The 24319-nt window shown below is 39.6% G+C and overlaps 1 protein-coding gene across 3 annotated transcripts in view; it reads right to left on the bottom strand.

Annotated features, from left to right (window-relative positions):
• cnot4b (CCR4-NOT transcription complex, subunit 4b) overlaps positions 1-24319 on the bottom strand; it is a 27309-nt gene extending 2990 nt beyond the window's left edge. Inside the window, exons 1-14 of one of the 3 annotated variants that reach the window (XM_027002184.2) lie at positions 24132-24319; positions 17969-18028; positions 17662-17845; positions 15614-15788; positions 12926-13123; positions 10652-10738; positions 10371-10472; positions 10145-10270; positions 9933-10057; positions 9559-9762; positions 7873-7930; positions 7501-7756; positions 5553-6071; positions 589-813 (exon numbers count right to left, since the gene is read on the bottom strand). In XM_027002184.2, coding sequence (XP_026857985.2) covers positions 589-813; positions 5553-6071; positions 7501-7756; positions 7873-7930; positions 9559-9762; positions 9933-10057; positions 10145-10270; positions 10371-10472; positions 10652-10738; positions 12926-13123; positions 15614-15788; positions 17662-17717 — 2131 coding nt within the window. In that variant the 5' untranslated portion in view covers positions 17718-17845; positions 17969-18028; positions 24132-24319. Of the gene's footprint in view, positions 1-588; positions 814-5552; positions 6072-7500; positions 7757-7872; positions 7931-9558; positions 9763-9932; positions 10058-10144; positions 10271-10370; positions 10473-10651; positions 10739-12925; positions 13124-15613; positions 15789-17661; positions 17846-17968; positions 18029-21233; positions 21319-21586; positions 21649-24131 lie in introns of those variants that run through there. The other 2 variants (XM_035528031.1, XM_027002185.2) reach the window with 2 other exon arrangements.

Genomic DNA, 24319 nt, shown 5'->3' with positions numbered 1-24319 from the left:
CATGGAAGGATAACAGTGTTTGAGAACTGAGGACAGAGATATCAGCGTAAAAACAGTGATTGATCAAAACTCTGAAAATCTGGATAAAGAGCAAGGAAAACAGAAGCTCATTTGCCCTTCTCTTCATGACTGCACAAACTCTAGGCAGAGTCAACATGCCATAGATAACTTCCGCAGTGACATGCGCACATGCAAAAAACTCAACACATAACAGGGACTGGCCATTTCTGTCAAGCTCAGAAACGCTACAGGTAGCTGGAGTTCCACTTGATATAAAAAGGCTGTAAATTTGTGCACATTTTTTTTTAAACTAACCGAACACACACTATTCTGGAATCTGGAAAGTAAGCATTACAGTTACTATGACACTCATCTCTCTGCAAAATTAGTTAGAATTAATTAAAATTAGACAGACCATCACCCTGATATTGACAAAAAAAATTCACATTCGCAACTGCAAAATTCAGACTGAAAAGCAAAGAATTCCCCTGGTGGACTATGTATGTCATGTTCTAAAACACTGGCGGTGCTGAATCTTCGTGCCCTGCCAGCAATGGACACTTGCCTGTGACCCTGGAGGTAGCCTACCTGTGATGATGGCAGGATCCATCCAGCTGGCTGTGCCATCCCAGCTCAAGCTGTGTGTGATGCCCCCTGTGTGGTTCACGCTGCACGAGGACGAGGAGGAGGAGGAAGAAGAGGAGGATGAGGAGTTGGGCAGCCCTCCAAAATTTATGTTGATGTTGGGTAAAAGTGCTCGGAGGCCGTCCTGCCACTCTTTCACATTTATACTCTCTACTGAACTGCAATTTTCTGTAAAAAAAAAAGGTGAAGACAGGCAAAAATGGGGTAGCACATGAGGAACAGATCTAGGTTGGAGCACATCAGTTAATTCCATACTAGATTTGCCAATATAGAATCAATACTCAATTACATCTAAGCAAGCAAACACACTATTACAATAACATAAGAAAAGTCTTCTTCCATAACACAACTCTCTGCCAGGACTCAGGACAAAACAAACATGGAGCCTGTTTGTGTCCCCCCCTAGAACCAGCACTGTCTGCCAAAAGCAGAAAGAAAACCCACTACAATACACACTGGGAGGCTAGTTAGAAAGCACTGTGTGGAAAGATCTTCAAACTGTAATAAACTTTCCTGCAAAGACAGCGCCAGACGACAAATGGAGCCGACGTGATGAACACGTGTGACAACAGGCAACATGTTTGTAGCAGTATATCCAGCAGAAGCTCAGACCTTCTCTTACACACTTGCTGAAACAGAATAAACCATGGTTGCATGAATATTAGCATAATCTGAACACTGCATGAATACTCAGATGAAGAACTGTCAGACAGATTCAATGGCCCAATCCAAAATTTCAGAAAGTCAGTTTAGGAAATTGTTTCAGTCAAGCTTAGTGACTTACACATGGATCCTATCACCCAGTTGAGCACTTTAAAGCTGATGAAGCAATAATGTTCACTTTTTCAGTAGTTTATATGCCCTCGCTCTTATGTTTTCCATTGAAATTAATGAAGGAAACTGTTATAAGATCAATTACTCAATCTAGAGTGCACGTTTAATAAAGGAAGAAACATTAAAACTGACCAATTTTTAGCACAGAAAATCGCCAGTTAATGAAACTAAGCAACCAATTCCTGAACCCAGGAAATTGGAGATTTATGATACAAAAAGTCCTCTTTTAATTAATTATGTCAAATGGACAAGCTATTCTGTAGGTCGCCAAGTGTGATGGTTTTGTCACTTCAGAGTAATTTGCATAAGGCCCTCTCAAATGACCCTGAACTAAAAGAGCAGCAGCTTGGTCACACTGATGAGGGTAGAGGTGAGAGACTGACTCTCCAGAGTAGAAAAATGGGAGCATCTTAAACCAGCATTAAAACAGTCAAAATGAACATTCATTTTAAGCGCAAAGCAGTTAACAATATCTGTTTTGTATTTGTTTTTATTATCCATTTCCTGTGTTGTCTAGTGTGCTGTGTCTTGAATTATTTAATTCTATTAATAAAGTCACAATCCTTTCTAAAAATGCTGTAAACAGGGTTTTTTCAAAGAGAAAATGTGTAGCTGAAGACACTGCTCATTATGAAGGTTGTCAGAATGACCTCACTTCTGTGAGCAATGGTTAAAAACTAAGCAGGCAACCTAAAACAAAAAGGTAACAAAACACAAAGTTAAGGATTCAGCATTACCACCAAATCTCTCCCCAAAACATCCTGCTTTTCATTTGAATGTTCTTGAGAGTGGAGTGCAGCAAGCAATAACACAATCACCCGTCTGGCTATTTGCATGCACAGATAACAAGTGGTGTAAATGTTTAATTCATGTAAAATGAGATGATGGATGGACTTAGAAAGTCTATTCCAAGTTTAGAAGCCAGAATGTTTCACTGTGCCTGAAGAAAATCAAGCATTCGATTCTGCAGGTTCCTTCCAATAATACTGTTTTTGTGGAGAGTCCATTTGCCCACGTGGGCTTCTGCTTCGCTGTAATTGCCTTGTGCTCCCCCAATTTCTCTAGTTTGAAGCGTGTTGACTTCAAAGTGCTAAATTGTGCTGGTGGCTTCAAAGTGAAGCCAAATATACTGCAAGATGTCTAATTTGATCTCTGCTACCCACTTCAAGCAACACTGTCAATTTATACATTTGTTTTGCTGCCAGGATTTTCTCGGCTTCTATTACTCTTAGTGGCCATGTTAGCGATTCAGGTTCATAGATTTATTAATATGAACAATGAACAAAAAAACATTCGAGACCAGATGGTGTAAAATGCATTTCTATGATATCAGGATATTGGATGTTTAGTTTCTCCAAGAGGGTGAGCATGAGCAATATTACAAACAGAAAAAAAACTGACCACTGCTGTAGTCAGTGAAAATTCTGTAATGCTGCTAGTCATGAAATGCAACACTAAACTTAGGATGTCTATATTCACTGAATTTTCCATTCATCCACTTGAACGAAAAGGCAGGCATTTAACAAACAGCATTTTAACAAATGAAATACCCCAAAGGCAGCAGCATTGAATTAAGTGGATAAACTACTAGTTCACAGAACATGTCTGGGAGCTAGCGTGAAAGAAAACGCAAACATCATTAAACGAGGTGAATTCAAGTCATTGATTTATATGAATTAATTGCTATGGCTGCACAGGAAGATCCGGGGACGAGGAAATTCTTCTCTGGAAGCCCTGCCACATATATGACATGCCTTCAGAAACAATAGTTTTAGATGCGAGGCACCTTCTAGACCTAGCCTGAACTCACTCACTTCTGCATGCTTAACAAGCTGAAGATTCCTCACTAAATGGAGGTCAAGGTACTCGAGCTGCTTCCATGCATCTCATTGAAAAGAAGAAAACAGACACGAGTCCACAGCAGCAGGACCCCACACACATGCACGCACTGTCTAGCTGGTTCTGTATGACAAAGATTAGACAAAAATCTTACATTTTCTACATTTTTTGCTAAGAAAGAAGTATCATTCACCATTTAGGCATCATACATTTAATTTCCAGATCTTACGAAATGTCATGTTCTGAATGCAATTTTGCACTCGTAACTATTACACCCTTGGGTCAGAAAAGAAATTCAGTTATCATATGTAGAAATCAGTTCAGCATTGAGGCTGATGAACTATGTTCATCATAGTGCACCCTATGTTCGTCAGCTAGACTGTGGTTATAAGCACATGGAGGAAGCACAGGCACCAAGGGTGTTTACATGAGGGGAACTCCGCATGAATGACGGTGCGTGTCCTTGTGATCGGCTGACATTAAGCATGGAGCTTCAATACTGGTATGTGGTATTTCAGATTTTATTCTCTGAAGTGTTGCTAGCTATGGGGTCAGGTTAGGGCTTGAATAAAAATGTAGCACTGTGCCCTCCTGAGGGAGACCGCATCTCTACCACAGAACAGTTCAACTCAGCAGTGGTTGGGAATTCAGGTAGTGTCCTGCATAAAAGGTCTGAACAAACATTTTAAAGACTCTAACACATGGTATTAAGATGAGAACTGTATGAGCATATGGTATTTAGATAACAAGGATTGCATGTTAACAACATCCATTAATGAATGCAAGATAAACTGTTTAGAATCTAATGAGGGAAACAGTGCCACCCTCCAAAGGTGCATAGGAATACACAGTACTTGGATGTACTTGGAAGTTAAACATTTAAGACATCCCTAGTGCTGCAATTTCCCTGCAGTTTCCCCCAGGATCAATAGAGTTCCATCTATCTGTGGGTTTACCGAAGATCATTCACTGAATAGCATGAACATTGTTCTTAAAAAATGACCTGCTGTGGTGGACTTTGGGATGACCTATCACAGGGCATATTTGTAAAATGCCAGAGAAAAGTAATAGTGTAACTGAACGCAGTTAATGATTACACTACAATACGTTTGTAACAAATGTTTGATATATTATCCATCTTTTTCTCTCTTTATATTATAGATAGATAGATAGATAGATAGATAGGTAGAGAGAGAGAGAGAGAGAGAGAGAGAGAGAGAGAGAGAGAGAGAGAGAGAGAGAGAGAGAGAGAGAGAGAGAGAGTTATATGCCCAATAGTTTAATATCAGTGAATCTCTAATGAAATCACAAAACACAAGGCATAACTACACCACACTGCATAAGAACACACCACAGTAATGTATGGGGCAGATGATCCTAACTATTCAAAAGTTACTGCCACATAGTCTAGGCAGTGAGATGATGATCTTGGGGCAAATCTACATAATGCACAACTGAACTGTGACATTTTTAAGAATTCAGTGGGATACACTGCTTACTAAAGCAGTTCTGAAAGAAGAGGACTGCTAATGATGCACATGTGTGACAAGCAAGGACTGGGGGAACCATGTGTCCTTTTCTAAAACTTATATCGCTGAGCTATTACACCTTTCCACCACTGTAGAGCTTGATCAAGAAAATTCTGGTAAATATAATCCTAATGAGGACAACTGATGCAGTCTACATGTACAAGCTATATCCTATTACCAACAAAGCAACACACTGCCACCTAGTGAATAACAGTGCCCCATAAGAAATGCATTCACCAGACATAAAATCCCTTTTTTTTAAAGCACATCATATTAATATTTACCTTACTACGGAATTCTCAAAGCTTGGAAAAAATACATAATGCATGAAATTTCAGCATAATACCCAAAGAAGAAAAGGTACCTGTAACAACTAAAAACATTAACTTTACTGGCCTTTACACAACACTGATACCATAGATATGCAGCACCATTAAGTGATTTTACATTATTAAAAAAAATAATAATAATAAAATAAAAAAAACAAAAACAAAAAAAAAAACCCCACACTTAGTCAAAATCAAGCTTTGCATTCCAAGCTTATTGCTTGACCAGTGGCCAGCACTCACTCTCACCAGTCCTTAAAACCATTTTTCCCAGAAGCCTGTGAACCTCTCACGGCCAAAAGGCTTCTGTGTGCCATCTCACAAATGTCAGGAAATGACAGCCTTTCCCACAAGCCCTCTAGCCACCCGCTAAACTCACCTGTGATGGGTATTCCTCCTAGCCCCGTGCTGTGCTGCTGTGGGAAAGTCAAGTCCAAGAAGCTGCTGTGCTGTGTGGCGGAGGGGGCAGCGGGAGCGCTGTGGTTCAGGTGCGGAACTGCCCCACGCACCGACATAGCCAGCCAGCTGTGGCGCAAGGCCTGTGACTGGCCTGGAAAGCTGAACGAGCTGTAGACGGCCCGCTGGGGGAGATGTGAGAAGCCGCGTGGAGGCAATGCAGAGTTTGGTGGGAAGTGTGCATGGGAGGTGGGCAGTAGCGGGCCCTTGCCGCGGAAAGGGCTGTGTGCAGGCCCATGGGGCAGTCCCAGCGAAGGGGTCATGTGGCCCATGGACAGTGAGGATTTGTCCTGCACCGACAGCTCCTTCTCGATGAGGTCAGCCAGTGCCTTGCGGGTGATGTCGAAGGGGTCAAACCCGAGGTCGTCCTCTTGCTGCTTGGTGGACGAGCCGAAACCGAATGCTGCTTGCCAGTCTGTAGAGGATGATACTGGTATGGTATCTGCCAAAGAATATGAAGCATGGTCTTGAAAAAAGCCGGATTAAATCAATATACTCTTTTAGACTCTCAAAAAAAAAGCTTGATCAATATGTGTAAATCAGTGAGAACACTAAAATGGGGCTATTTGGTACTGTAATCTCTGATCAATTTCCATGAGTTGTTCAAACATGGATGCAATAATGTTTTGTACCATTTTACAAACTATGTTAACCAAAGTCAATCCTATGTGGAGTGTTTTTTGGGGGGTGGGGTGGGAGGGGGAGAGGGAATACATGACAATGTGGCACTAAATAATTAAAAAAAGAAAAGTCAATATCCATAATTAAATTTGACAATTTATGCATTTAATAATTCATGTAACTAATTATGTATGTATATATTTCTTTAATTATTTATTTCAAAAGTTGCTTCCAGGAACATGAAACAAGCTGTCACTTTCACCCTTCAACTCTAGGAAGACAGAGTGGCAAATTCATTAAACACTGCACTTGGTATTTTAGTAGTATTGTAGTCACCTAGACAGACTGAGGGTAACTGAAGCAATGTACCAGACTTGGAGAAGGTGTTCACCTTGCCTGCCTTAGAGGCCTCCTGGTATTGCTGGAGCACCAGTATGGTCCAGATTACAATACTTCTGCTAGGAATTTCTAACAAAATATGCAGGGATATAACTAGTCAGCTAAATAACTAGTTAATGTTAGGTAAGCTAGCTAAACAGATCAGTCTGCTGCTGCATACCACTAAACTGCAACAACTTACATTTTATATAAAGCTGTTTGCTTTCAATAATCTTATCTAAATAAATGAAAAAGATAAAAATCTGATTCTTTACAAAATATGAATACATATCAAAGGGTAACAGTTACAGAATACAAAAGGGCATGTACATCTATGATAGCTGCCTAGCTATGTGGGGCCACCAAAATGACCCTGAACAGGAGTTACGTTAGAATTAGGAATCAGGGTGGATATACGTGCTTGTCTCACATGTTTCAGGTCCAAACTCATGCAATGATGTATTTAGCACCTGTTGTATAAAAGGTAACTATTCTCTGAGTGATTCTGGGCAGCTATTCCCAGCAGTCTCCATGTACGCTTTTGCTCATCCTGGGGCTCACTGTTACACTGCTGCACACTGCAGCTGCTAAAGGCAGGACTTTCTAAAATATCCAACCACTCAATGTATGTTGATTTGACCAAAGGGGACAGCTCAAATTTTAAAGCTTATTTCATGCAAGTCTGTAGTGTCACTGAAATATAATTACATAAATTATATTATTTAAACTCAATTTGTGTGTCACATTACACCAATTATTTAATTATTTATTATAATCTGACCAGAAAACCCTCTACATTCCTCATGTAATTAGATAGAGAGATATATACACTGGGCTAATTAAATAGAGATATATACACTGAGTCTGCTAACCTGAGGTGAAGAGGCTTTGTGGTTCGGGAGCAGTGGGCCAGTCCGTGTTGCTGTTTGTGGAGCTGGGGAAGGCTGCGAGGCTGCTGGGGATAGGGTTAGGGTGCCGGAAGTTACTGTTATCAGAGAAGAGAGACTGTGACTCAGCGGCTGCCCCCTCGAAGGGCGAGCGTGCCGTCAAGCCTGCTACACTGATGGGCACCACCAGACATGGCTTGGGCAAGCCAGGAGGTGGCGATGGAGAGTCACTGCAGGGGATCTGAGGGGAGAATGAGCAAGCAGGTGTGTGTAAGCAGAAGGAATATCACAAATTTTTATTTACTATATTAAATATTTCCAAAATGAAGCCTGGAGTTGTACTTGTCTAGAAATTACCTGTGATAATGTTTCTCCGTTCCCTAAACTGATGGCTTCTGGAGGTTTGTCACTAGGGCTGAGTAGGAAGAGACATGATCATTCTATGAGAACTGACACAGTCCAACTTGCGAATCCATATGCAAAGGCAACTGCCAACAAGATAATTTGGTGTAATGAACTATAAATTTTTTGAGAGTCCATCAGCTGCAAAAAGCTGCTTGCTATATATACACATGTGGTCCAATTACAGAGGTTCATGGTATGATATCCTGTGTAACCAAAGTTATGGTACTGTTTGACAGTACATGGATACAATTAATAACCTTTACAGACAAACAGTTGTCATAAAGGATGATAAACTGCACCATTCTCTTACTTTCTATATAAGAATAGGGTAAGAGAGGTGTAAACAGGCAGTGTTCGACAATAGCAATGGTTCAATTAACCAGAGCCATAAGGAAGAAGGAGGGGAAAAACATTTTTTTAAAAAGGTTGTGCAAATTGATTGAATTGTAAGTGCTAGTGATGGTGTTTCCACCAATCACAGTCAAGAGTCAATTCATCAGTGAAGCTAACTGGTTGAAGCTAGTTATCAAAGCATAGCTACATTTCATGGCATTTATTAAAGAACAATTAAATGTTACACAGCTAGACAGCTAGGACAGTTACTGACCCTTGGCAGAGCAGCCTGCAATGCTAAGCTATTAGCCTACCTTAATGGTGGAATAGTAAGCACTGAACATCGGGAGACAGCGCTAGGCTTCATTCTCTCTCACTTGTCCCAATTTTGATATGTCTCTCTACGCAACATAGAATTTAATAGCCAGTGCCATGCTAAGATTAGTTTAGCAAGATGCTGGAGCCTTAAACAACTTCCAAAACCTCAGCAATGTTTGTAATTCCAACTAAAAAGTTTGTCAAAACCAGGAATGTCTGTGTTTATTAAATGGAAATCTACATCAGAAATCAAAAGGTTACCTTGTGCAGGTCAAAAATGTGCAACAATGTGATTTGCTTGACAAACCTCTTCATAGCATATCTGATTTTTTCCCCCTCCATATCAAACTACAACAGGCCAGTAAAATGCTGATCTAATGACCTGATCAAATATTCCAAGTTGTGTCAAATAATGTAATTAAATTATGTAAGAGATGTGCTGTTTGTGAGATGCATCCGTGTGCTCATTGCAGCTGTTTAGAAGCCAAGATGATTAATGACTGGCTGAGGAAGTACTAACTGATCACCACAGCCTACTCTATAGACTGCCTTTCACAACATCCTTTGCACATACCGTTCAAAGATGCACCTGTGCTTATATAAACAAAAATTGTACCTGCCTTCTAGATACACCTTCATTTATGCAATTCCGTACGCCATTGTGACACAGGGTTCTGTGTCTAACGTTACATTAGGATATATTACATTATGGTCAGCCTAAAGGACAAAGAAACTTCGACTTCCTCATTTTGGACACTGGACAAACAGAATTTAAAAATTAATTAATTAATTAATTAATTAATTAATTAGTGTCTGTGCAGTAGATAAACTACAACTAGAGCTCATCAACATTACCAAAACAGGAAATGAGCAAAGGAATACCCACTCCTATTAAAGTTTTTTTTTTGCTCAGTCTGCTAATGAGCTTTCTAAAAATACTAATTTAGCACTGTGTAAATGATGAAAACAGTGTGTTGGTATGTCTACCTGGAAAGTTCACAGTTTGAGGAGTAGGAGGAGAGGGCAGGGAGGGGACCGAGGCCCAGCTCAGAGTCAAGCCCATCTGGAGTCAGCTGCTCACAGTCTGAGCCTCCATCCAGAGGTGGGCTCTTGCGATGTTCTAAAAGCCCATTGGTCGTTTTTTCCATGGGTTGTAATGATGGCCACGCCTCTTTGTTGCTACTGTTGGAACTGTGCATAAAAAGGGGGACAGAACATCAATTTATGGTACCCTCTGCTCCTTCCGATAAGCACAGAAAAATACAGAGCACAGGAGTCAAATATTAGTCCATGACTCCCAATTATGAAATAATATACAAGGTAAACTGTAAGATCTACACAGGAATCAGGAAAATGCAAACCTCTGTACAGAGCCTGATTTGCCCTTTGTCTTTTCTCCAGGACCTGTAGAACTCTGTAGGAAGTTGGGGTTCATTTTGTAGAGCTCCTGTAAAAGTTTTTGTTCATATTCCTGATGTTTTCCTGCCTGAAAATGAGACACACAACCTGCTTTAGATTCAGGCCTGGCATATATCAGACAAGACGAGGCCAAAAATGTCCAGGCCTAATGTACCTGCATCTCCTCTTTTGTGAAACTAGCCGCCTCATCGCCCAGCTCATGCAGATACATGCAGTCCGGTTTGGGACACTGCATGCTTTTTAGAAAGTAGCTGCAGTACTTTGTTGTACCTAAAGACGCCTGCAATAAAACTGGTAATGTCAGTTGCCTGGACCATAAGATGACATCTTTTATTACAATACATTATAAACACGATCAGATAACCTTTACATTATATTACCTTTAGTGTTCTGCCATCTACTACTACGTTGTTAACACACTGTATAGCTCTGAGAGCATCCTCTGAACGAATGTAAGTGACATAGGCGCTTGCGCTGGGACCCTAAGGAAGAAAGTGGAGTGAATTGTACAAAGTCATGCAAAAAAAAAAAAAAACTGCTTCAAGCTTCTGCCAGTAACAGACAGTATAAAAAGACTGCCAGTAACAGACATTTTAAAAAGACAACAAAGGTAGGCTTTTAGGGACATTGAAAGCTGTGAAGACGACACTTCATGGTTCACCTGTGAGCCAGCATAGGAGGTGCTGTTGTTGATGACCACTTTATGGATCTTCCCAAACTTCCCAAAATATTCTGGTCTCTTCAGGACCTGGGACACAGTATGGAAGCTACATTTAAAGGAGCAATAATGTAAAAATACTGTGCTCAAAAGGGAAGAGAGAAACAAATAATTCAAGTTATTTTTCCCACCAAAAAGTAGCAAATCAATTCTAGAAGTGATTATTTTTTACAGATGAATAATCAAATCACTTTGAAATCCTCAAATGAACCAGTTTATGCTCCATAAAGCGGCGCCCAACGAGGAGGTGGCCATGTTTAAAATAGATTTATAAAAAATTATCCATTGTACGTTTTAATGCTCTTTATATGGCCAAAGAGTAATAATCAGGAAATGATAATCAAGATGATCAAACTTCATACAGTAAAAAACAGAACATGACATGTGGTAAAGCACAAAGAAATTACCAAAAAAGAACAAAAGAATAAAACACAAAGGTACGATTTGAATAAGAGTGTTATTTTGGAGGGCATTTTATAATTGAACAATTTTAATCTTAAATCCAATAACCATGTTTCTGGAGATATCAAACCCATAGTAAACAAATAATTCTGGAGGCTGCACATAAAAAGAATGCTACACCCACAGCCATGCGAATAAGAAATAAGAATAATAAGAAAAACTGGGTCTGTGGAGTGGACAAATTGCATTCAGAATTGAGGACCTAAACATCAACAGGATGTTTACAATGTGAGCCATATCAACACTGTTAAAGGAATAAAACTGTGGGTGAGCCTCCCAGAATGAGACACCACCGAGCCTGTGGGCTTTGAATGTTGTTTCATTGGCAAAACGATTCGGTTTGACAGAGCAATGCTTTTGAGATTCTAGTCACTCTTAAAGCAGAACCCAGGAGCCGGAGCTTTCTTTGTGGCCTTTGTTTGGCCAAGGCCACCCGCTTCTCTCGCCATTTCCCCCCCCCCCCCCCCCCCAAATCTTCCTTCAAACATGAAGGGAGAAATAAAACATGAACAGAACAGAAGAACTAATAAAGTGAATAAATTAATTAGAATTCATAAAGTGTGCAAAAGCACAAAAGCCTGAAGGCATCAAACTCTGAGAAAGAGGACAGAAAATAGAGAAACTTTCAGCACTTAAAGCTGAGCTTTGCTCTTAGTCCCCTAACGCCTTGCATGCCTCCCTCCGTCTGAGGGTCTCAGCTTTGTGGAGCTAATCTCATTCAGACTCTCTTGGAAGAGGCATACATATTTGTGCTCTGCCTTTCCACTTTTCGCCGTGAATAATTTGTTCTGTGCCGGGAGCTATTCAGGGCACATGACGTCAGCAGCGATCGTAGAGAGAGATGGAAAGAAGAACGTCAGAGAGAGAGCGAGAGAAAACCGGCAGTAAGAGAACACGAGAGGGAGAGCGAGAGAGACTGTAAGAGAAAGCAATAGAGAGAGAATATGTGAGAGTGTGAGAGAGACCGATGTCCGTGAGCACGCTGCCAACAGAGTCTGAGAAGAGCTGGTGGGCAGTTCTTTTCCAATTTGTCAGAGAGCAAATCCACAGAATATTCTTGTCATGACATATGGAGTAAATCATATCTCGAAATATAATTAAAAATGTGTTTTTTAACAAAAAACCTCCATCACACTTGTACACTGTATATTACCATCAAGAGATGTGTAATATTGCATAATATGATCAATAGTTATCAAAACTGATAGCTATGACAAAATAAATGAATGAAAATGTACAAATTACATTCAGCCTGAAGTCAACATTACTTGGCATTCATAAAAAAGACTTCAAATCTTAAACATTCTAAAATGTCTGAAGTCATTCGTAACCGTGAATATTTTATTCTGATGACCATCATTATTACAACAACCTTATTATATTTTTATTCGCACATAACTGTGCAATGACTGTTGCACGTTTTCCATTTTTAAAGAGCTGTTTTTTCACGAACTGAATAGCTTTGCTGCTTGATGTGATGTCACACTGAGCAAATGCCCCACCATGTTTGAACAATCACTCCCACACTGTGGTCATGATTTCAGTTCACTTCTGTAAATATTGCAATGATCTGCAATACAGCTCAATATGAAGCCTATTGCAAGAGCATAAAGGAAGCGACTAGTGATTGCATGTTCTCCTCGATTTCTACTGTGTTCTGTGCCTCTTCTCAAAACTTGTTAAACAGCGAGTTTCTCTCCTGATTATTATTCAAATGGTCTGTGTGTAGGCCATGTGTGTGCTGTGTTAAATCACCTCTGGGTCAGCGAGTCTCTGTGACAGGCCCACGACGAACACCAGGTTCCTCTGGACGACACGCACACTGCCTAGGTGCTTGCGGTTCTCTGTGATCTTATGCTTGCGCTCGTTCTGCTTCTGCTTCTTCTCGTTCTTGATCCTCTGCAGCTCCTCCTGGGACAAGGGCTTATACACAGCCGGGTCCTCTGGGTAGGGCTGGAGCAGAGTGATCACATCGTTAATAGTGCACGTCTTTAAACTCTGTCAGAAGGTACGTCTTTAAACCTTGTCAGGTTGTCCATGTCACCAAGCAGTCACCTGCTGGACTTACAAAAGGCAGGACTGGAGCAAAATGCCTGAGATTTGTCCTCTATAGAAGCATTATGTGCTAGAGCAGTTTCATTAAAGTGAGGCACAGTAAAGTCTGTGTGTAGGACGAATACTGGGGAATGTCTTATTGATTACTGAACAAGGAAGATGTGTTTATGACTAAAAGAGTGAAAGGAGAGTGTTCAGTTTGTTACGTTTCCCAAGACAGCTGCAAAGCACCACATCAGTGAAACTCAAACACTGAGGCAATGGGGCAAGTGTGAATTTTTCTATCAACGTTTGCCATGATGTTGAACACCAGTCAAGGGGAGCAATTTCCTAAAAATAAAGTGCTGCTCCACAAAAGACCCATATGGATATCCTCTGACTAAGACAATTCTAAAAACATATTAAGAGAAAGTGTTCTGAATGTGATCAAATCTGGATCACATCTATGCTTTTCAGAAATGCCCAATTGATGTCCGACAATCTATGTAATGGAATCTAAAGATTAGGTGAGAACCAATTCAACACTTCTTAAATTAAATCTCCATGATTAGCAAGCAACCAACAACAAACAAAATAGAGCAGTGATTGTATTAGATGTTAAAATCAACATAATACAGCAAAGCTCAAAATGAGAACTTTTCCTCCTCAATTTCAAACTCTGCTGGTCTTTCAGACAAATCATCTGTATCATCACAGGAATAGAAAGGACATGCATTTCATAATTTTAAAATATTCTACATCAACATATAAAAAACTTAAATGTGAAATTTGAATAATCTGGCTATTTCCTTACTGATCTGACCTTTTTATTTGGCTGCTGTTTTTATCTGGCAACAGGTGCCATCATTTTACAAGCAAGGTGCCATCATTTTATGAGCTGCTCCAAGGGGTCTGAAACCCTGTGAAAGGATGACCCTTTCAGCCACTGCAAGATAAGTTGGTCATTCCAAGAGCAATAGTTCCATATTTCTGAAGCTTTAAAATGACATTCAAGTAATTAATTCAAGTCCCCAAAACATCCTGGGTGCCCACATAAGACAAACGCACAAGAGCTGAATGATGTAGAATCAGCTGGAATCGCTCCCCAGTTCAGTGAGGTTCTGCCTCAGCATGCAGTATCTTGCCATCTGAAAAAATTCAAACTAAAAGGCCCACTCCACAGTAAGAAGAGAGAAGCAAAAGGCTAGACTAACCTTTGCTGATAAGCATACTGTGGATAGAGAAGAATTTGTCCAAAGTTCACTTTAGTGAGGACAGCAAGTTTAAATATAGTTGGGTTATATGGGAGACATTATGTTTGGGGGAAACACTGAATTCAAAGTGTGAAGAAGTCAGTTAAGATTGGAGGAGGAAGTGTCATGTTTTGGGGGATGTTTTCTGCAGCAGCAGGAGTTGGGTCTCTTATACATGTGAATTTTACTCAAACTTCCTTCAGCAGCACAGTTTCGTCCCTACAAACTTCTGCCAATTAGCAAGCAATTTTTATGCAAGTCACTGACCTGTGTCACAGTACAAATAAGGTAAAGCGAATAATTAAAGGACTGGCCCCGTATACTGATCTGAACCTGATCGAGACTCTCTGGAAGATCACTGGTTAGAAAATTATGGCTAAGAAACTTGCTAAGGTTACCAAACTGTGGAAGAGACTGGAAGAAAAGTGGAACAAGATCAAGTCTGAGCAGTGTGAGAAATTAGTGATGTCCTATGAGTACAGATATGCTTAGTCATTCAAAGCAAGGGCCTCTACAATTCCTACCAATTCCTGAAAGCTGTAGCCATCAAAAAATTCAATTGTAAGATTATTTTCTTGGTGGTTAGAGTTCTCTGAGTTTGATTGCCTTGGTTACTTTCAATAACATGTAGGGATAAGATTAGGCTAACCTCACCCATAACCCTAGGTGCACACTGGTATAATCATAGCTGATATTCCTTCATATTTAGAGGAGTGAAGAAGCTCACCAAACTATAGTAAGAAATATAGTATTCATAAATCATTCTCCAATCCATCTCTGCTGTAGGACACATCATGGCATTTAATGTGTGCTTTAACACTCAGAAAAACATGAAAATCTTTTTTTTTTATAGTACATTTTATAGTACATTAAATGATGCTCAAACTTAACTGAACTGTTTTTTTTATGTTAATAGATAAAACCATGTTTCTCCAAATCTTGTCTAAAAAGCAGGCAAATAAGATTCCTAAGCTTTTTTGACACTTTCACAACGAATAAACCAAGAATTCTGCGATGGGTAATACCAGACATGGATCACATTTAAAGAAACAGCTTAATTACACAAAATAGCTAGCTGCTAGCTTTCAGTCTCTGCGCACTTCAGTGAACTCTTTTCCCTTTTAAGAGTGGTGGCACGGGGCAGACCCGCATCTACCTTCCTGCAGGCGGGGCACAGGCCGTTCTCGTCCGTGCGGATGCGGTGCCAACAGAAGCGGCAGATCTGGTAGCCACAGGTGCAGGGGAAGAAGTTGATGTCATCGATCTCCAGAGGCTCCATGCACAGGGGACACTCCATGGGGTCCTCCTTGACCTCAGGGCTACGGGACATCCTATGGCACAAGGTGGTAAGAAGCAACATTGTAACAGGAGTAGAGGGCAAGGCAGGCACGAGACTGCAGAGGGACAAAGAAGGAATATTTTTATTCACTTCAAAATGGTGCACAAATTCAACAGTAGCACTGGGTATTCAAAGATAGCCCGTGGAATTGGGCTATTACTCATAGAAATCAGGGTGTGGAAAGTTTATAAACTTGATTGAATAAATCTAAAATGTAGCCGTATCTTATTTCTAATAAAAGGGAAAGCATTTGAATGTAACAAGAAATCTAATTAAAATTGGGTATGGATTGGCGACAAAACCACAGTTACAACTTATTCAAATTGGGACCAATGTATGTGTGACTTGGATTAAATTATATTGGGGTAATGAGGTGGTGCTGGTTCCCTATATAAAGCCAACTGGGCAGCACTTTCCTTCCCGGCACATTTGAGCACAGTATCAACAATTCATCAAGTGTCTCAATCAGAAAGTCTGACGGTGGATGGGTCTGCACATATATGCGACTCAGAGAAAAGGCATAAATGTCCCAGGATAAACCGAAATATCGGTGCCAATCCAGGGACATTCTAATGGATCTGGATTTGCTATTTTAAGTATGGTCCTTGTCTGATCCATTGTTACCGTTGTCAGTGTGTCATTTACCTAACTAGCGTGATGTACACAACTTGCGGTACTGAAGCACAATATCAGGACCTCACAAGCAGGGCAATGTGTCAAGTGTGGAATTATTTCGAAATAGAAGCTGAAAACAGCACAACAACCACTTGGACTGGATGAAATACCAGTATTTCATGTGGTGGTAGCAACAAGGGAGCTTTCAAAACAATCAATATAATAAAGCATCTAAAAAGAAAACACTCAAAAACATACATAGAATACAGTTTTATGCTGTACACTCAAGAAAACAGTGATCAACAAATACTTTAGATTGTTTTCAAATATTAAGGAAACCAGTGACAAGGTATGAAAATTAAGAGTTCAGATGAATTCACTACTTTAGATGACTAGCCAGTGTCTGAAATAGAGAATGTAGGTTTTCATTGGCTTCTGGGGTTTTTCCATGGTACATCACTCCCTCTTCAACATTAATAAGATTTCAGATACTGCCATGCCAGAGCTTTACAGTAATGTTTAAACACAGAGACTCCAGTTTTTCTTTAAAATGTGCAGTGTTGCATGCTAGTCAATCTCATGGTTCTCATTCAGCCAAGCAGGCAATCAAGCAGTTCTTGAATATGTGAGACATGGACAAAAAACAGGTTCACATTATTTTGAGGGACAATGTAAAAGAAAAGAAAAGAAAAAAAGCAGTGAATGGTATGGTGGTGCTTGTGCCGTATGTATGGAACACCAGGTGTAGTTGGTTGAGAAAGCAGATGCTCATGTACAGTACAGTACCACATACAATTGCTAACAAAAGAAAAATACTTGGGCTTTTACTGGTTTTAGTATACTACATTACTCTGTGCAATACAGAGTGCTATTAAGACTACTTTTAAGCACAATTTTGCATGAACTGGTATTCTCAGATTGTTCTATAAATTTTTATTGTTTTAAGGCATTATATATATAAAGCAGTTATTTCAGTTCAAGCATGATGCATTTTGCTTTATTTGGATTGGTTTTACTAACAATTGGTGTGCAAAAGTATATTACCAATGAAAATATAAGTATTGGATTGGACTCAGTACCATCATATACTCACTATTAAAATACTCGAATGAGGATCGGGGGCAAAAGAAGTAGATTGGGACATCCCTGAGATAGCCAAGATGAGCAGGAAAGCAACACAAAGAGAAACCTTTATGGGTAAACAGGAGAGTTCATAACATGCTCAGGTCACACACCAGACTATAACTCACACGGAGTGACGTCTAGAGTGCAAGAGGGCTTTAGTTGTGTCTTTAGTACAATTCATCCCTCCATCTTTAGAAGCAACCTTAGCATTGAGCACTTCCCTGTGTATGTGGATCTTCAACTTTCCTCACAGGGGAGACTACAGACAGTGAGCGTTGACAGTCATCTCTTCAACTCTCATCCCGAACACTAGTACAGGACACAGAAGTCGTCTGCTCTGTAAGACTTCCCACAAACAGCACCAACAATAATGTCAAATTTGCTGACAATGCTGCTGTAGTAGGACTCATCAACACTGATGAGCAGGCCTACCTGGAGGAGGGAGAAAGCCAAACACGGTGGTGTCAGGACAACAACCTGCAACTTGTACATCTGCAAATAAAAAAAACTGCTGGTGGACTTGGGAAAGAAGCAGAGGTTAGGAGCTACAAACCTCTCATTACCAATAGGACCCCAGAAGAGGGAGTAAGCACCATAGCAAACATCCTGACAGGAAACATGTGGTATGGAAAGCAGCACGTGTCCTGTGTAAGGTCCAATGTAGGGTTGTGTAGTCTGCTGAATGCATTACAGGAGGAGCTCTACCAGTTACAGGACATTTACTCAAGACTTTGCAGGAACAAAGCACAATGGGTCATTGCAGACTCCAGACAACCATATTGCAGCAACCTCTGTCTGATGCCATCAGTAAACAAACACAAACATTGACCGTTTTACAAAGAGCCATTTCCCAAACACTATTCAGCTTCACAATGCAGTACATACAGTCTAAATGTTATTTTCTATGCACACAACAGTTATGCACATTGCACTTGTAATACTTCAGATAAACTGGATTCTCATTTCTATTTATACAAAACATTCCAAAGAGTTTCTTTAAACCAAATGTCTATTGCTCAAACCATATTGTCTTGGGTTGCATATCAGTGTAGTTGAGTTTTGCTGTCTATTGTATACCGTCTACTGAGATTTGTGACAGGTATTGCATTGCTTACATTCATGCACTGCTAGAGAGCTTGTAGCCAAGCTTTTCACTGCAAGGAATGTACAGTGTGATGTTTCTTGGGTGTGAGAAATAAATTTTAAACTAGAATCATGCAGCACTGGAATGAAAAAAATTTTTTTAAAAAGCATACGTCTCCCCATCAGAGCACCAACCTGTCTAACAGAATAAGGACAGCGAAACAGAACCATAACAGATGCCTGTAATAGGGAGAGAGGGGTAATTAAACCTTTGTTAATATCCTAAAGAAGTAATCCACTTTAATTGAGGAATTAATATACATTTTAAAGAGCAAATGAGAACCGGCCATCTGTTTACATCTGTCTTGTATGTCCTGATGATCTTCTGTTATTAAAGATGATTCCTCCTCCTCCTCCAATCTGGGCCAGTGTCATCTGTAGGTTTTGTTTCTGTATACAGGCTTAAATCTCATTTTAAACAAGTTACTAAAATGAGCCAGCATAGCTGATACACTAATGTTTGGTCACGCAAGGAAAGGCCCTCTTGCTCATCTTTACTATGACCACGGAGGCACAGAACAAATGTACAGCTTGGGGTGAGGCATTTCCTCTTCTAAGCTCTCAAACACGCCACACCATTTCCTCATGACGACCATAGTTTGTCACTTACTGAACAAAGCTTTCAGTGGCACTTGTGAGAAAACAAAGCTACCCATCAGTAAAGAGCACATTGAACCAACATTTTGCATAGGGCTTTCATTCAGATAGCCTTTACCCTGCACTATATATGAGGACAGCATGACTCAGCCTTGCCAAACATCCGACAAATGTGCTGCATCACACAAGCACAACAGGTCACTCTGACCAGAGTACAGAGAAGCTTTATGTTGCACTGAAAAAAAAGTGGATGCTCCTGCTCCTAACATGGGATTAATTCCTCACCATTGCCATTCTATGACCTAGGTGTATCTTTCTATTCTCTGCCCAAGGCAGTGTAAGGTGCAATGTAGTGTGCACAGTGCATCTGCAGGGGGAGCACCAGGGGTGAGTGACAAGATGGGGGTGGGGGTGGGGTTTAGTAAGCTAAAAATACCTTGCTGAAGGCAAACTGGCTGTCGAGAAAGATGCCAGCACCTCTTGTTCACTCTTTAAAAGGGAAGTGGCGATGGAAAGCTAGGAAAGGGCTTGGCGGGCCCTCCCTGTGTCCTGCTGCTTTACATGTAGGGACATGAGTGTTTCTCCAGGCCTAAGAGGTCATGAGCAGGCAAGAAGGGCCCACAAGCTTATTGAAATAAACCATCTCCTGAGATCCTGGATTGTCTTAGCAGCATGTGGATGTTTTTTTAAACCCCTGAGGCAGCACGGAGTCCACGCAGAGACCCATCCTGTATAGCCCACACGAGGGCTTTAAGATGCAATATTGTTTTCATCAAAACTTCAAGCAGTTTGTCAACTCCTATTTGCATTATCACAATAACTCACTCCTACACCAGCTCTAAACTAAATTAAGCACAAACTACAAGGACACTTCCCCCAACAAACACATACTGCAGGGCAAACAATTATGCTGTCAAAATAGTCTCAGAGAGGGTTTTAGCCCAGCAGGAGACAAAAGCCTATTGTCAACACACAGAGGTCATCACTCTCTGACAAATCATTATTGATGAAATATTATGATTGGAACTTTACGTCAATTTGCTCAAGGTCTAGTTGAGCATATTATTCAATTATTTAAACAATTGTCTGCAGCTTCCCTAAAAAAATGAGGTCCAGCACCAAACCAAAAACATGTTCTTTAAATCTTGTGACTGTACTTCTTGCTGTGTCTGAGAGAACAATGAGAATAAAGGTTAACTGAATCTTATTTGAGTAATAAGTGTATAATAAAATTAATATAGTTTGCTTTATTAGTTCTTTATCATCTAACTTTGGAAAGTCTCATCAGATCAGATTCCTAAAAATATTCAGCAAAAACTAATTTAGCAGGTAATTGTGTAATTTCAGATCAGTGAGAAAAGACCTTTTCTCCAAAGTGGCCAAGACTCAGGGAAAACAAACTCTCACTGATAAGCCTTTTTCCAGATAAGCCTATGCATTGTGTAAGCCAAGAGGATGTACATTCTTCTGTTATCGTAAACCTCTTTGAAGCATGAGGGAACATCTTGCACAATAGAAAATACAAGGAATGGTTGTCATTACAACCATTGGTTGTAATACAAGAAACGGTTATCATTATTGTGGTGTTGACATTTCGTGCAACAAATATATACAGTCACCAGGAGATTGAGCCGAAATTAGAGTAAGCCATCACCATTTGCTATTCATGTTTACATAGTGGCCATATTTTGCTTGTTTATTACAAAAGTAAAAGTCTCCATCTAAGAGGCCTATTCGTCCTTAATCTGTTTTTGGGATGAATTAATGCTCAAAGTATATTTCTGCTAGTATTTGGTATAAGTATTAAGCCATAAGACATAAGCCGCAGTAATTTACAAACAAGGTTGTGTGGTTACCAATTAATTTGTCTGTTTGATATTATAAACAGCTAATGCACTGACAATTCTGACAAAACAGTAATGTGATATGACTGAGGATATTTTGATTGCTAGCCTACCTGAGTAATTGAGCCAGTGCAGATAATTGAGCTGTGAGTCAATAGGGACATGGAGACCCAGTGGAAAAAAGGCTTTCATTAGAATCTGGAATGTTTTGCAAACAATAAGCAAGGTTATTGATGAAAATGCCAACCAGACAACAGATTCCATTTCCAATGAATGCTGCATTCTTTCTAAGACAAACAAGCAAAAGGAAAGAGTTTTGGTAGCTACACAAAATAACAACAGTTCAACACCAAAATAAAAGAACTGCAGATCAATTACAAAGCTCTGTTACCACTGAGCTACAACACAGACATCAAATTGTTATGAGAAATAAGGCTAAATTATTATATGTAGTAGTTACACTTACATTATACAGCCCATGGTGCTCAAAAATGCATCTGAAAGGGTCTCAGTTTCCACATCTGTGATATCAGACATTCAGTCTTCTCTTTATATATATATATATATATATATATATATATATATATATATATATATATATATATACACACACACACACACACACACACATATATACACACACACATATATACACACACACATATATACACACACACATATATACACACACACACCTCCTAGCAAATTAAATGTTTAAAGACGACGAGTAAAAAGCTGTCAGACACTTCATGTGTAGAAACAGAGCACATTCCATGTTTACATGGAAAATCCATTTTCATTGTGTGTTCATTTTTATTTTCATATGATTGGTCAATAACAAAGACTATGCATCCACGTCATGTTGCTGCCACAATATAAACATCCTATAACAGCAGGCTAGAAAATACACTAACATGTAGGAAAAAGATTATTGCTGACCTAAGGATTTGGACAGGCCTGCCTTTCAATAAAAGCCAAATATGGTTGGGAACAACTGGCAGGTTGCTGAACAAGCAGTCCATCCTGTGATGCTGATGCTGTTCTCCCTTGCAACTACATTTTATTAGGATTTCTAACTTATGAATCATTTTTCTACCAAGAGGTGCCATCCTAAAGCAGAAGTCACTAATTGTAAGAGTAACAATATGAAAAGACAGCAAAAGCTAGCTTACTTCCAGAATAGTTCTGTATTGAAGTATCTCCTAAACAAATATTACAGCTGCCTACTGATCATAAGCAATGAACAATGCTGAATTGAGCTTTCATTTTAGATGAAAGTTTTACAGATATGCATAACTGATACGTCAGACATTTAGGAAAGGCAACCAATTGTTGCCAACTTATTTTAATTAGGACTATTCAGACTAAAGAACTAAACCTTTAAAACCCAAGATGCTCACATAAGTCTAGATGTTATGATTAAACTATCAGAAAGCACATACTTGACTTCAAGAATCTGATGTCTTTGGGAACACAAATGTATGGCTTTAGAAATAAATAGTTCACTATTGGATATTACTGTATAGAAGAATAAGCACGTTTTCAAAAGGTTCAGAAAGCTTAATAATAATAATAATAAATTATTATTGTTATTATTATTAATTTATCAAGCTTGTTTTAAATAAGTTATTTATGCACAACACTGCTGGCATAAAATACACTTAATTTTGAAAAAGGAAATGTTACATGTTATACAAAAATGTTATAAATAGCTTTTATCATAGGAAAAATAGCTTTCAATACAACACCACATACACTTCAGAGTCTGCATGTTATGATCCCATTAGAATGAGCCAAACAAACGGTAAGCATAAAAAGTGCATTGCCAACAAACTGAAGGTTCAATTTCACAGTTAGCCGCATCGGCGAGTGCAAACTCAGAGTATCTGACAATACTGATTAAGCCATTGCTAGTCAACCACATACATACACACAGATATAAACACGCACGCCATTTATAAAGCTTTCATTGGACAGAACTGGCTAGAGGCAGCTGACCAAACAATTTATCATCAAGCTAGCCAACTACTAACAACCTATATGACCGATAACACGCCCACGGCTACTAGAATGAAAATATGAACTAAGTCATTGTCTAATTTCACTGAACGAGGAACCAAATCATATCTAGTACTACTGTTGCCCTTTAGCCATTTGGTTAGCTAAATTAAGCGATGGGCGGGGACAGCTTGCTAACCTAGCATGCTAGCAATTAGAACAAGTTCTCAAAAGGACCTAAATTCGCAGAAATTGCAATATACTGATCATGAGTAATCAACTAACACTTAAACACACTTGTAAGTAATATTTATGTTGCTCTGCCCAACAGTGTGAACACAAGCCGGTGAGTGGTTGCAGCGAGCTATTAAAGCTAGCTAGGTAGGTGGGTGGGTGGGTTAAGTTAATTGACATGGTTGTTGTTTATAGCTAGCTAGCCGACAGACAACCAAAGTTAGAATGGCAGGCAAGCCACTTTACCAGCTAGCCAACTGGCAACACGTCACCTATCTAGTCAGACAAAACATCAGACTTACACATTTACAATTCAGAGACAGAGTTCAGAGAAACAGGCAGACAAAGCACAAGACTTGCACAAAGTAAACTAGCTAACAACACGACTACGGTGGAGGCGGCAAACAAGCTAAGATGGCTAAAGCTACTTAGCTTAGCTTGCAAGGTTTGCTGGCTAACTGTGCCAAATGCTAATCAGTAGAGTCGCTCTGATCTCATTATTTTAGTAGTGAGGCCTGTACTATCCCGGCAAAGCCTGACAATCTCTCAAGATGAATATAAGACTTTGAAAACTAAAATTTAAGATTTTTTAATCAAACAAAACACAGAACAACAAATAGATAATAATGAGAAGGGTGTCTGTTTGGTTTGGCTTAAAACAAACACTTACATAAAGTGCACACCAAACTTTTGTCATTCCATTGGCTAGCTAGCTAGTGGTACGGTATCTGACGAGTACTATTTGCTAGCTAGCTAGCCTTAGCTTTTGGGATACTCACCCTGTCTAAATCTGTTCTTCTTAAGATTTATTCACAGCAGCTGAGACGTGCTTGTTAAGAAATCTTTATGATTTCCGAAGTTTTAGCAAACAGGGACCTGACCTCTTTAGGGAACTATTTCTCTGCTGTTAAGTGAAAATATCAAGCCTTTCTCACAGCCACTATGAACATATACAGCAGCTGCACCT

This window comes from Electrophorus electricus, chromosome 7 (assembly GCF_013358815.1).
Source record: "Electrophorus electricus isolate fEleEle1 chromosome 7, fEleEle1.pri, whole genome shotgun sequence".
Taxonomy (NCBI): Eukaryota; Metazoa; Chordata; class Actinopteri; order Gymnotiformes; family Gymnotidae; genus Electrophorus; species Electrophorus electricus.
The sequence above is the reverse complement of the archived record's forward strand: the minus strand, read 5'-3'. Positions and strand labels throughout refer to the sequence as shown.